The 13194-nt window shown below is 36.4% G+C and overlaps 1 protein-coding gene across 2 annotated transcripts in view; it reads left to right on the forward strand.

Annotated features, from left to right (window-relative positions):
- Positions 1–11628, forward strand: part of ARSJ (arylsulfatase family member J) — a 68119-nt gene extending 56491 nt beyond the window's left edge. For both annotated transcript variants that reach the window (XM_010952613.3, XM_045514990.2), the window contains exon 3: positions 9163–11628. In XM_010952613.3, the coding sequence (XP_010950915.1) occupies positions 9163–10561 (1399 nt within the window). In that variant the 3' untranslated portion in view covers positions 10562–11628. The remainder of the gene's footprint in view (positions 1–9162) is intronic.
- Positions 11629–13194: the final 1566 nt, after the last annotated feature.

Raw genomic sequence — 13194 nt, forward strand, 5'->3', positions numbered from 1 at the left:
GAAACCTCCTTTCACCCAGCCACCCAGACAAGACATTTTGGACTCATTTTCAACATTCCTCTCTCCCATGCTCCTCACACATGGTCCGAAAACCTATCAATGTCCCTGTTTATAACCTCTAGTCTTCTCGCATCCTCACTGTCACTCATCTTAGTTTCGACTATCAATATTTATCTCTTAGATTAGAGCAAACTCCCTTGCCTATGCCCTATTCCATTCCAATCCATTCTTCACACTAAGCTGGAGTGATGTTTCTAATGCAAAACTTACTGTGATGTTATTCTCTTTTCAAAAGTACTTCTGTGGATTCCCACGAGCTCTGCATTTAGTACAAAAACCTTAGTACAGCTGTAGGCTGTAATACAGCTCTCTGTAATCTGGCACCTACTTGTCTATATACTCTTATCTCCTGTCAAAATATGTCTGAATCTCTGTTCTTATATTCTAAACTGTTGATTCACAGAGGGTCAAACTCTCTCCCTTTCTAAACATTCTCTTCCTCTTACTGAAATGCTCTTTTTGTCTTCCTTTCAACCCTTCACCTGGATGACTCTTCCTCCCTCAAAAATCATCTCAGATTCATGTCCCCCTGTGATTCTGCTTTTGTCCATGTTGTTCCAAGTGTTTGAAATATTAGTTCTTTTCATTCACCCAGGTACTCTTATGAATGCACTCAGATCTAACATGGTCCTTTCTGAAAGCATTTCCTGACCCTGCTATGAACACAGAATGCTGTGGCTGTCTTTGTTGTAGCATTTACTCCTGTCATGATAATCTTCTAATTGTCATATGCCTCTGAGTTCCTTGAGAGCAGGACCCATCTTATTCAACTTTATGGCACCCAAAGCTAGCAGTGTCTGGCTCATGGTAGGTGAAAGAGTGTTAAATAAGTAATTCATTCTAGACTGTGCCTAGTTTTCATCTCATGAGTGAGTGGATATTTTTGTTCATGAGATGAAAAACAGCATAGACCTGTTATGACACCCCTTCCCCACCTCCATCCAAATCCCCAACCAGAAGATATAACTAAAAGATGAAATTGAGGCCTATAAATAGCAATTATAGTCTTTGAGACAAAAGAGTCTCTTGAAAGGAGGTAATAAAGGAACACCTTTCAGAATACAGAAAATTAGTTATAAATTTCTAACTTATAAACATCTGCCTGGCATTTGCTTTGTAAACTATTGTTGCTTATATCTGTTTCTTTCCCTTCAGAATATTAATTTCTGCTGCATTATTGGCTGATTTTGGGCTCCAGCCATCCTGGATTTTAGAGTCTGCATGAAGCTATTAGAATTCATATTTTATCCTTGTATTTTGTACTTATTTAATAAGGGCACATTAAATATGTAATTGGATTAAAATAATAATATTGTATTAGACACTCTTAGAAGAAGAATTCAAAAACTACCTGCCACTACCAGCACCCAGTAATATAAATTAATAATTAAAAAGATTACAAAACTCTTCTCATATTCTAATGCCAAGCTGAAAGGCCCACTTAGCTTTTTCCTTTTAAGTTGGCAGGAAAGTGAGACTGATTTGGCATCAAGTCTAGGTTTACTGTTGTTCATATGGAATTTTCTTCACATGGTAGCCAGATGGAGACCAAAAAAAACTACTGCATTTCAAAATTAGTTTATTTTTCAGCAAACATGATTACAGTATGTATTCAGAATATATTATGTGAAAAACCTATTTTTAATCTAACAGATTATTCAAAGAAAGAAGTTAAATATATATTGATGCATTGTGGAAACTTGTTTGTCAAATACCTATACATAATATTATAAACTTGGTTTTGTAAAGCTGCTCTGAGGTTGCAAGGAGTTCTTTATGCAAACACTAAGCTATAGTCATTGACCCATGGATTCTTATAGAAGGACCCTTAGAGATCATTTTTAGTACTTCTTTTCCAATTTAGGAATATCTTTTACAGAATCTTTGGTAGATGACCATCTAGCCTATTTTGTTAGTCTTTGTTTCTTTTCTTTTTTAGATTTTTTTTTTTTTGCATTGAGTTGAAATCTACTTCCTCCTAATGTTACCCATTAATCCCAATTATATACTTTGAAATAAAAAAGAGACCAGATGATCCATCTACCATTCACCAAATTATGAAAGCCACAGATCTAGAAGTTATTCTTGATTTTTTTTCCCCTTTCCTCTCCCATTATCCTCCCTTCACCAATTTAGTCCTCTCAGTCCTAAGTCCAAAGTGTACATTTGATCCATCCACTTACTTCCATTTTTACTGCCACTAGATGGTAGTCCAAGCCACCATTATCTTTGACCCAAACTATTTTAATAGTCTTAAAAAAATTTGTGTTTCAATATTCATCTCCCTACAATCTCCTTTCTATACCAGTGCTCTACAAATTGTAATCCAGACACCCTAGGGCAACACAAGGTAATTCATTAGAATAACAAGAAATACAAGAAGAAATACCAGAAATTATATTTATTTTTATCTCCTCTGTTTTAATTTCTATTTTTGTGTAAGTTTCTATAATGTTTATAAATGAGTAGAGTACAGTACAGTGTATATAATTTATAAATAAATAAATGCACTTATATTGGGAGTACATGCTTAAATATTGAATACTACATTCTAAATATGTTCTGATTAGCACAGAGTAGGATTATTACTTCTCAAAATTTGCACACTGACTTTATATAATGTAATATCTGATTAGTATTCTAGCTCTCATTTTTCTTGTTTGCTTTATATTGCATTCATAGTCTGATAGATCCAACTTCCCACATTTATTAACAGTCTTATATAACTAATATGTAAAAATTGATTTTTAAACTAAAATTTAATGCCTTTAGTTTATCCCATTTAGATTTTCTTACATATTTTTTTAAAATTTTGAAACCATCTTATACTTACAGAAAAAATTCAAGTGCAGCACAAGTACAACACAAGTAACATTTTTTCCTCAACCATTTGAGAGTTCATTGCCAACCCGATGCCCATCATCTCTAATACTTAAGTGTATATATCCTGCAAAGATTTTTTTTTACATTAGCCATAAAACAACTATCAAAAACAACATTATTATTCCCATTTAATCCTCAGACCCCATTTAAGTTTTGCCAGTTCTCCAAATACATCCTTTATTTTAAGCATTCCAATTCAGAATCACATGTTGCATTTATTTGTCATGTCTCTTTAGTCTCTTTCAAACTGGAATAGTTTCAGTCCTTCTTTGACTGACATAACCCTGATACTTTTGAACATTTGGGCTACTTATTCTGTAGAATGTCCCTCAATTTGGTTTTGCTTGATGTTTGCTGAGGATTAGATTTGGGTTCTGCACCTCAGGGTAGAACACAGTAGAAACAATACTGTGTTCTTCTCATAGTGTTAGAGCAGTCAGACAGTTGGAAATGAGCAGAGAAAGTGGGATGCAGGCCAAACAGCAGGAATAGGCAGAAAAAGGAAGGGGCATGAGCCAAATGGCAGAAAACCATATATCTTATGAACAACAGGGGTCCTTGGGCAGAAAAAGTACATAAAAGAAGAAGGAACCTCCTGGCTGATAAGAAATCACAGATTTTGTGGTGACAAGTATCCTGGAAGCCAACAAAGAAAGGTGGGAAAAGGCAGGAATTTCTGGTGTCCAAATGTAACCTTTTGCTCATTAATGCCCTTATTACAATAAAATTAGCCTTGCAGATTAGAAGTATCCATCATGCACCAACACCATGACATTTCTCATCAAGACTAAATAAAGACAAAAGTCCCTCCTCCCCTTGGGAAGGTGGAGCTGGGATGAAAATCAGGACATATGACCCCAAACCTTTCCCTCCCCAATGAATATTCTGCCCATTCATTTTCTCACTCTGTGTAACCAACTTACCAAAGAAACTGAGGAGAGCTACTCACCTGGGCCTGCCTGCTCTTCCCTTGAGAGCATACTGTCTACCCCTTAATAAATCCTCATTTTACCTTCTTGACCTCCAGGTCTTGTCTCTGAATTCTTTCTGCGACAAGACAAGAACCTAATCATCCATAACAATAGCATCCTATCTGATGGCACATGATGTTTTAACTTTGATGATGTTAACTTTGATCACTTTATTAATATGGTGTTTATGAAGCACTTCCACTGCACAATTGCTCTTTTCCGTATATGTAATGAATCAATGTTTTGTGGGAAGTTCTTTGGGACTATATCACTATCCCATTCCATATCAAACTTTTGTTATTATTTATTTACTTATATTAGTATGGACTATGGTTTCCTATTTTATTCAGCAGGTATAAGTTATTACTATCACTATTAATTTTGATACTTGCATTGTCCCAGATTTAGCCAGTCAAGAGCTCCTTAATTCAGGCTTCTATATCTTTTTGACATATTTTCTTCAGTCTTTGAGCCCTTTCTTAACTTTCTATGTATATTTCATTGTATTTGTTTCAACAACATTTCAGGTCCTTCAAGTCCTTATGTTGAATCTTCATCATGCCACCTTTAATATTAACTATTTCTCCCAGATAATGTGCATGTCTTATATTTCTTTATTCAAGTCATGGATAATAATAATCAATGAGTTGAAGCCGAAGGAAGAGCCCAGTTGTGGTGCTCTAGAAACTGCCTTCCAGATCAGGGGTCTTCAACCAGTTAACCAGTTAATACTAATTAATATAATTTTGAAGAATTACCTAATTGGTCTTCCAGCTGATTGCTGTTGCCAAGTCAAAGTCACAGACAAGCCAAAGACTCTACCAAGATCTTCCCTAGATGCCAACCATCTCCTTTCTGAAAGAAAAAAAAAATTGTTGGCATTCAGTGCTGTTCTCCATGACTGACAGCACTGTCTCCATCTGATCCCAGGGTTCAGAGAACTGATACCTTCACATTACCCCATCAGCAATTATACTTTATGAATCTAGTGCTAAATAATGCTTATGAAAAGTAATAGGATCTTTACTTACAATCCATTTACTAGGATAACAACTTTGAGAGGTGGGAAGAGAAACGAAACAAAACAAAAACTTAATTCCTGGCATACATTCTACATTCAATAATATTACTTAACCGAAGAAATGAATAAATACTGAAGATTAATGCAGATAAATTAACCCAAACTTTACATGGGTCTAGCTGTTCAGGGAGCTGTGAGTGTACCATGGAAAAGTCGCCAAAGCCAAAAATCTGGATTCCAGTGTAGAATTCAACTTAACAGCTGTAAAACGTGGGTGAGCCACTGAATTACTCTGAGGTTCAGTGTCCTTTTATTGTTGTTATTGTTGTTAGAGGGAACTAATAAATGGAACCTCCTTGCCTGTTCCATACAGTTGTGGAAGCCAGAGAAGATCATGTAAGTGAACATTTTTTAATGCAGTTAACTGATATGAAAATGTAAGATTATCATTCTCATCATGAATATAGAGTGCTGTCATACAGTTGATTTTCCATTATTTTACCAAAAACAAAAAAATCATGAGCAGATTCTTCAAATGCCCATCATTTTCCTAAGCTATTTTCCTAATTCTGATCCTTTTTAAAAAAGAAAAGGAAACTAACTTGGCAGGATTTTTCTTTTTGACTCTGCCTAATTTTTGTTCTGAAGTTGTCACAAATTTTCTCCTTAAAGAATTATTCTCAGATTTTTTCCCTGGGATCAGTATAAACCTCACTATGTGGTTTATAAATCCTTCCTACCTTTAATTAGAAAGAACAGATTCACTTCTCAAGACAGCATCTTTTCTCTGCTCCTTGATTTTTCAAGGAGTACTGAAAGTAACTCTTAAAGAGACTAGAGAGAGCATCAACCTTAGTCCTTGTGGCTCACAACCCAATTCACAGCCTGGTAAAGTAGGTTGGGGGAGTTGCGGGACATTTCTGTATCTCTGTTCTCCCATCTATAAAATGATGAACATAAAGAATCCCACTTCTCACTGTTATGATGAGGACTAAATGCAATAATGCATGTGAAAGAAGGCCTATAAAACTTTAAATAAATATGTTAGTAATGTATGACTCAGAACTCTGGAATAATAATAGTAAAAGCCATCACTTATTGAATGTACTCTCCTTACCAGACTCTGTGCTCTCTTTCGATGCTACAGCAACCTAATATGTATTATTATCCCTATTTTACAAATGAGGAAACTGAGGATCAGAGGGGTTAAGTACTGCCCAAAGTCACACAGCTAATAAGCACTGGAACAAATTCAAACCCAGCTCCGTCTGACCCCAAAACCTATACCTTTAACCCTTGCCTCCAATTCTACCTCAAACTCCCTCCCATTTGGCCCCAGAGGCTTGAACTCATTTAAGCAGGAGCTGCCCTGAAAAGCTCTCTTCTATTAGGAGCTGCTGCCAAACCTTTATGCTTTAGATTCTAAATTTTCCAACATGGAAACTATTCTACTCTTCGGAGAAGACAGAAACCACACAGTTGATTAATAGCTCTGAACTCTCCTATTTACCGCTAACACTGTATCATCTTCTGAAAACATCAGACCTCTTCTTTCCTACTCTTTTGTGTGTACAATTTCTGTATTTTATGCTTTTCAAAAGCCCCAATTCCTTTTGCCTTTAGTACTAGGTGCAAAATGTCCAATTTAATTAGAAAGGCTCAATTGTTCAGCTGTTCAATGAATTGAATATATAACTCTGGCCAAGTACATTTTCTGCATGAGATAATTATTTAGTTAATAACCCATGCCAACGAATCCTTCCCAAAATTCTTACTAATGCAAATTTCTCCTTTTTAAATATCTTCAATGTTTATGTTGATGGGTGTTACCAAATCGTCATGTACTTATACAAAAATTGGTGGTTTCACAAATGAATGTTTTCAATACTGAGCTGGATCAAAAAATATCAAGAGCAAAAAAAAATTATCAAGAGCAATTATACTTTATGAATTTAGTGCTAAGTAATGCTTATGAAAAGCTTATTTCTTTGGGGGTTTATTACATTTTAAACTACCACAACTGTGTTAATTGTGAACTCTGACAGCTAAATGACCAGCAGAGTAGACAGGACCCATATAAATACTGCTTTGTGTTAGTGACCAGACATCCCTACAGCTTCTGTGAAACCATCACCATGTTATTGCAATTGACACTTTGAAATAACTCACTGTTGCATTGTACTGTAAACTGAACAATCTTATGGTTACCGGGGAAAGGGGGTGGGAAAGGATAAATCTGAAAACTTGAGATTTACAAATGTTAACCACTATATATAAAAATAGATAAAAAATAAATTTCTTCTGCATAGCACAGGGAACCATATTCAATATCTTGTAATAACCTTTAATGAAAAAATATGAAAATGAACTTATATATATGCATGACAAGGATATTATGCTGTACACCAGAAATTGACACATTGTAACTGACTATATACTTCAATTAAGAAAAAAAAAGATGAGTCAAAAAAAAAATTGAACTATTCTCCCAAGGCATGGGTAACACATTTGCCTTTCAGGTTCAATTGATTTGAAAAAAAAATCATTTTTAATTTCAATATTACTCTTTGTAATTTGATTTCAAGAATATTTTTACTTTTATAGTAACAGTCTCTGAAAACTTCATTTTCTCATAATCTCTATATTTCCTATTTAAAAAGTCTTTTTGAACTTAAATAATAACTATAGAATTAATCGCTTTTCAAATAGCATGAACTAATGAGCACATCTTGACCCAATTGAAAATTCATACACTTATGTGATAATAACCATTCTCTAGAAAAAAAGCTGTTTGCAAAATATCCTTGGGAAGAGAACAGTGCCAGAAATTAACATACCCTTAATTTTAATGTATGGAAAGAGTTACCTTGTTTTCTTAGACTGAATTGTAAGTGAATATAATTTTCTTAAAAAGGAGACACTGTGGGAAACATATGAAAGGACTCACTTCCTGCTGTTTTTGGAAAGATGTAATCCCTTCGTTAGTACTAGCTAAAATATTTACTCTAAAATGCTTTTCAACAACAATGTATTGTGAGTTAGAAATATTCTCTCTTTACAGAGATTTAAGAGGTTTTGACAATCAAACAGGAGATTTTTGTATAATTTTTGCAGATATTTTTAGGACTCCCGAATCAGCTTGGAATAAATTGTTTCAGGAAATTATTTAGGACCTAATGTGAGGCCCTTAGACCAACAGCAACAACATACTACCGAACCAAACTTGGATCTACTCACCCATGTGTAGTGTACAGTGAAGTCAATCTACTGACATCAAGTTGTGGTGAAGGAAAGTGCAGTGTTTACTGCATGGCTGCAAGCAAGGAATACAACAGGCAGTTAATCCTCAAAAGACCCTGAACTCCCCCAAAGACCCTGAACTCCACAATGGCTTTCAGGGAAAGATTTTGAAAGGCAGCATGAGGGAGAGGGTTGTGGTGCATGATCAGCTCGTGAACATTCTTCTGGTTGGTTGGTGGTGAGGTAATTGGGAGTCATCGTCAGCAACCTTCTTATTCCAGCCAGTCTGGGGTCTGCGTGCTTGTGGGCAGCATACAGTTAACTTCTCCCACCTGGTGGGGGTTTCAGTACCTGCAAAATAGTTCTAGGATATGGCTCAGAATATTATCTACAGCCCTCAAGGAGGAACTAAAAGGCCTTTGTCTTTGCTTAATGGCCAAACTATTAGTATTTTGTCTTGCTTGATTGTTTTCCTTTGTTTCTACACTTTCTCACTTCTCTGATTAAGTTTATTCTTTGGAACTCAGGGAAGGCCTAGGGGGCTACAGTGCTTCTACAAACAAGAGGCAGGCAGAGGACATGGGGGAGGGGAGTGGGGAAGGGGACTTCTGCCTTGAGAAGGCCCCATAGGATCCTGCTTGGTCACAGACACTCTGAATTTATGTCCTTTCCTTTATCATGTTAGTTTTCTATGTCATATAATTAAAAGATTAAAGTTTATGCAAATTAACTCTGCTGTAAGAATTTTAAAAAGACTGAGGTAAGTGGTGAAATCTTAGTTTCAAAAGTACTGATTCAAAGTGAAATGTTTTTCAGACATTAAATATGTACCTAATCAGGGTAGGACTTTGGGGTCAACAATAGAAATGCTGAACTGAGCATATTTTATTTGTTTCTTCATAGAAACATTGTTTAATTTAAGAATCATTGTTTTATGTGAAATCTCTCTTTTATCCTCTACTAACAAATTTTTACTCTGTTGCCAAGGTATCAGATACACACCGGACTTCAACATTCTATCATAAGACCTACCCAGCCCAACTGCCTACCTCTGGACAACGCAACCCTACCTCAGAAGCTGAAGGAGGTCGGATATTCAACACATATGGTTGGAAAATGGCACTTGGGTTTTTATAGAAAAGAATGTATGCCCACCAAGAGAGGATTTGATACCTTTTTTGGTTCCCTCTTAGGAAGTGGTGATTACTATACACACTACAAGTGTGACAGCCCCGGGATGTGTGGCTATGACTTGTATGAAAATGACGATGCTGCCTGGGACTACGACAATGGCGTGTACTCCACACAGATGTACACTCAGAGAGTGCAGCAAATCCTAGCTTCCCATGACCCCAGAAAGCCTATATTTTTATATATCGCCTACCAGGCTGTGCACTCCCCACTGCAAGCCCCCGGCAGGTATTTTGAACACTACAGATCTATCATCAACATCAACAGGCGCAGGTATGCTGCCATGCTTTCCTGCTTAGACGAAGCGATCAACAACGTGACCCTGGCTCTAAAGACGTATGGTTTCTATAACAACAGCATTATCATATATTCTTCAGATAACGGTGGCCAGCCCACGGCAGGAGGAAGTAACTGGCCTCTCAGAGGGAGCAAAGGAACCTATTGGGAAGGTGGGATCCGGGCTGTTGGCTTCGTGCACAGCCCGCTTCTGAAAAACAAGGGAACGGTGTGTAAGGAGCTTGTGCACATCACTGACTGGTACCCGACTCTGATTTCACTGGCTGAAGGACAGATTGATGAAGACATTCAGCTGGATGGCTATGATGTCTGGGAGACCATCAGTGAAGGCCTTCGTTCTCCCCGAGTGGATATTTTGCACAACATCGACCCCATTTATACCAAAGCAAAAAATGGCTCCTTGGCCGCAGGCTATGGGATCTGGAACACTGCCATCCAGTCGGCCATCAGGGTGCAGCACTGGAAACTGCTCACAGGGAACCCGGGGTACAGTGACTGGGTGCCCCCTCAGTCTTTCAGCAACCTGGGGCCGAACCGGTGGCACAATGAACGGATTACCTTGTCAACTGGCAAAAGTGTGTGGCTGTTTAACATCACAGCCGACCCGTATGAGAGAGTGGATCTTTCTAACAGGTACCCCGGAGTCGTGAAGCAGCTCCTCCGGAGGCTCTCCCAGTTCAACAAAACTGCAGTGCCTGTCAGGTACCCCCCCAAAGACCCTAGAAGTAATCCTCGGCTCAATGGAGGCGTCTGGGGACCCTGGTATAAAGAGGAAAACAAAAAACAGAAGCCAAGCAAAAATAAGGCTAAGAAAAAGCAGAAGAAAAATAAGACAAAGAAGAAACAACAGAAAGCAGGCGCATTTCCAAAATGCCATTCAGGTGTTACTCGTGGATAAGTACACATTTTTTCCTAACTTAAGCTTAGGTCAGTTCTTAGTCCTTCACCCGTATTCTAGGTGAACCAGCAAAATTTGGCTCAATGGGATCACTGCCATCAGCATCAGACTGTTTTCGTGTTGGGCCACTCCAGAGACTTCTGCTGCCTGGAAAACTTTTGCTCGGTGCCAAAGGTGCTACTCTTGGGAGCCACCCTTAGAGGATAACAGAGATGTTTCGTTCTCTTGCTCCTTTATACAAGGTGTAGTCAGTGAGGAGTGCAGCTGTGCTTCAGCCAACCGACCAAACACTATGCGTTACATTATAACATAGGACTGCAGTCTGTGATTGATTTACATGCTAACTCGGTGGAAGTTACAGGGTAGCAAGATTTAAAACTACCTTTGGTAAAGTCTAGTCAAAGGTTGCATCACCTCAAAGGCCTTGAAAAATACTTTTTCTTAGTGAATTTTTCTATCTCTGTTATAGGACACTTGGGGTTTTTAATTAATTCCATTTCATATATCATTTTCCTTTCCTGTGAAATTAAGCTGTTTTTTTCTCACACGTGAACAGCTTGCACCTCATTTTATCATGTACGAGGGAATGGCAAATAAAAATGAGCACACTGCCAAAACGTGAATGTAACTGTTTTCTAAACACTTTAATAGAGTTATGTTTCAGCATAAAGTACATAATTTATTTTTACAAAAAAAATTAATTATTTTGTTTCATAGAAAGTTATACAGATGGTTTTTAATTATTTTATTTTTATTTTCTACATGTCATTTGAAGAGTTTTATTTCATACCATCAAGATTATCAAGCACTGTAATATTATAAATTACTGTAATACTGTGTGAATTCATAGAATATGAAAAGAAATTTTTTCAGAAAAAATGATAATCATCATTGTTCAACCATTATTTTGAATGTAATAAGGTGAATATATTCCTTACAAATTACTTGGGAATTCAATGTTTGTACAGAATTGAGAGACAACTTTATTGTTGCTATCATAAACACTTTATTTATGTATCTTAATTATTAAAATGACATTTTATGGCACTAACAAGTTGTGAGGCTTTTCTGATTTGACGTCTATATAAAATTATATTATTCACTTTAACAAACAAAAACCTTTACAAGTAGGCAACTGAAGGTATGATTTGCTAACAACCTAAGTGATATAATATGGATTTTGCAAATAAGACATGTTTCCACTTGTCTATGGCATGGACAAAAGTGTTCTCTTGTTAATAAATAAGATATATAATGACCCTACTCTTATACAAAGTCAACATGATGGGGAGATACAGAGAAATGAAGATCTGGACCCTACATGGAGTAGTTAAGAATCTAGTTAGGAACTCACACATGCAAACCTCATAAGGAGGATTAAAGGAGTGTGATATGTAATGAGGTTTATCATGGGTCCTCAGTGAGGATGGGTTGATGTGGTTCCTGTCAGCCCTGGAGTTTTCTTTAAAGTGCCCTCTCCTAATGTGGCCTCCAAGCCTCATAATTTACACTTGAAAATTCACAGAGAGCTAGAACTGTGATATGTGAACTTACAACTGTGATTAAAGAAGTGAACGTGGTGGTGTGGTAGCATACTATTAAGTACATTTATGTCAGCATTCAAAGGACAGCTTCTCACAGTTTATGGAACTCCATAAAAGAATTGATGGACTATTATAGAAATTACTAAAATGAACAAAAATAATTTAAGTTTTTTAACTTCTAATATTTCACGTGTAGAATATATATTTCCATTTCATTACATAGGATAAAGTACTACTTCCTGAGTTTGTGTTTTGTCAACTGTATGGTTATTCTTTATAGTTTTTAAATTTTTTATTAAATTTTTTTTTACTTTTATATAATTTTTAAAAGTTACTTTCCATTTACAATTACAAAATATTGGCTATATTCCTCGTGTTGTACAATACTTCCTCGAGCCTGTCTTACGCCCCAAAATTTGTACCTCCCACTCTCCTACCCCTTTACTCCCCCTCCCCACAACTAGTAACCACTAGTTTGTTCTCTATTTTTGAGTCTACTTCTTTTTTGATATATTCACTAGTTTGTTGTATTTTTTAGATTCCACATATAAGTGATATCATACACTATTTATCTTTCTCTGCCTGACTTATTTAACTTAGCATAATGCCCTCCAACTCCATTCATGTTGCCACAAATGGCAAAATTTTGTCCTTTTTTATTGCTGAGTAGTAATCTATGTGTGTGTGTGTGTGTATGTGTGTATATATATATGTATATGTGTGTGTGTGTGTGTATATATATATATATATACATACATATATATATGTATGGAAACAGATGAATGGATAAAGAAGATCATATATATATATATATCCATTCATCTGTTTCCATGTTTTGGCAATTGTAAATAATGCTGTTGTGAACATTGGGATGCATGTATCTTTTCAAATTAGTGTTTTTGGGTTTTTTTCCAGATATATTCTCAGGAGTGGAATTGTGGGGTCATGTGATAGTTCTGTTTTTAGTTTTTTGAGAAACCTCCATACTCTTTTCCACAGTGGCTGCACCAATTTACATTCCCAATAACAGTGTACAACAGCTCTTTTCTCTCCATGCCCTTGCCAACATTTATTTGTAGACTTTTTGAT

The sequence above is a fragment of the Camelus bactrianus genome, chromosome 2 (genome assembly GCF_048773025.1).
Source record: "Camelus bactrianus isolate YW-2024 breed Bactrian camel chromosome 2, ASM4877302v1, whole genome shotgun sequence".
Taxonomy (NCBI): domain Eukaryota; kingdom Metazoa; phylum Chordata; class Mammalia; order Artiodactyla; family Camelidae; genus Camelus; species Camelus bactrianus.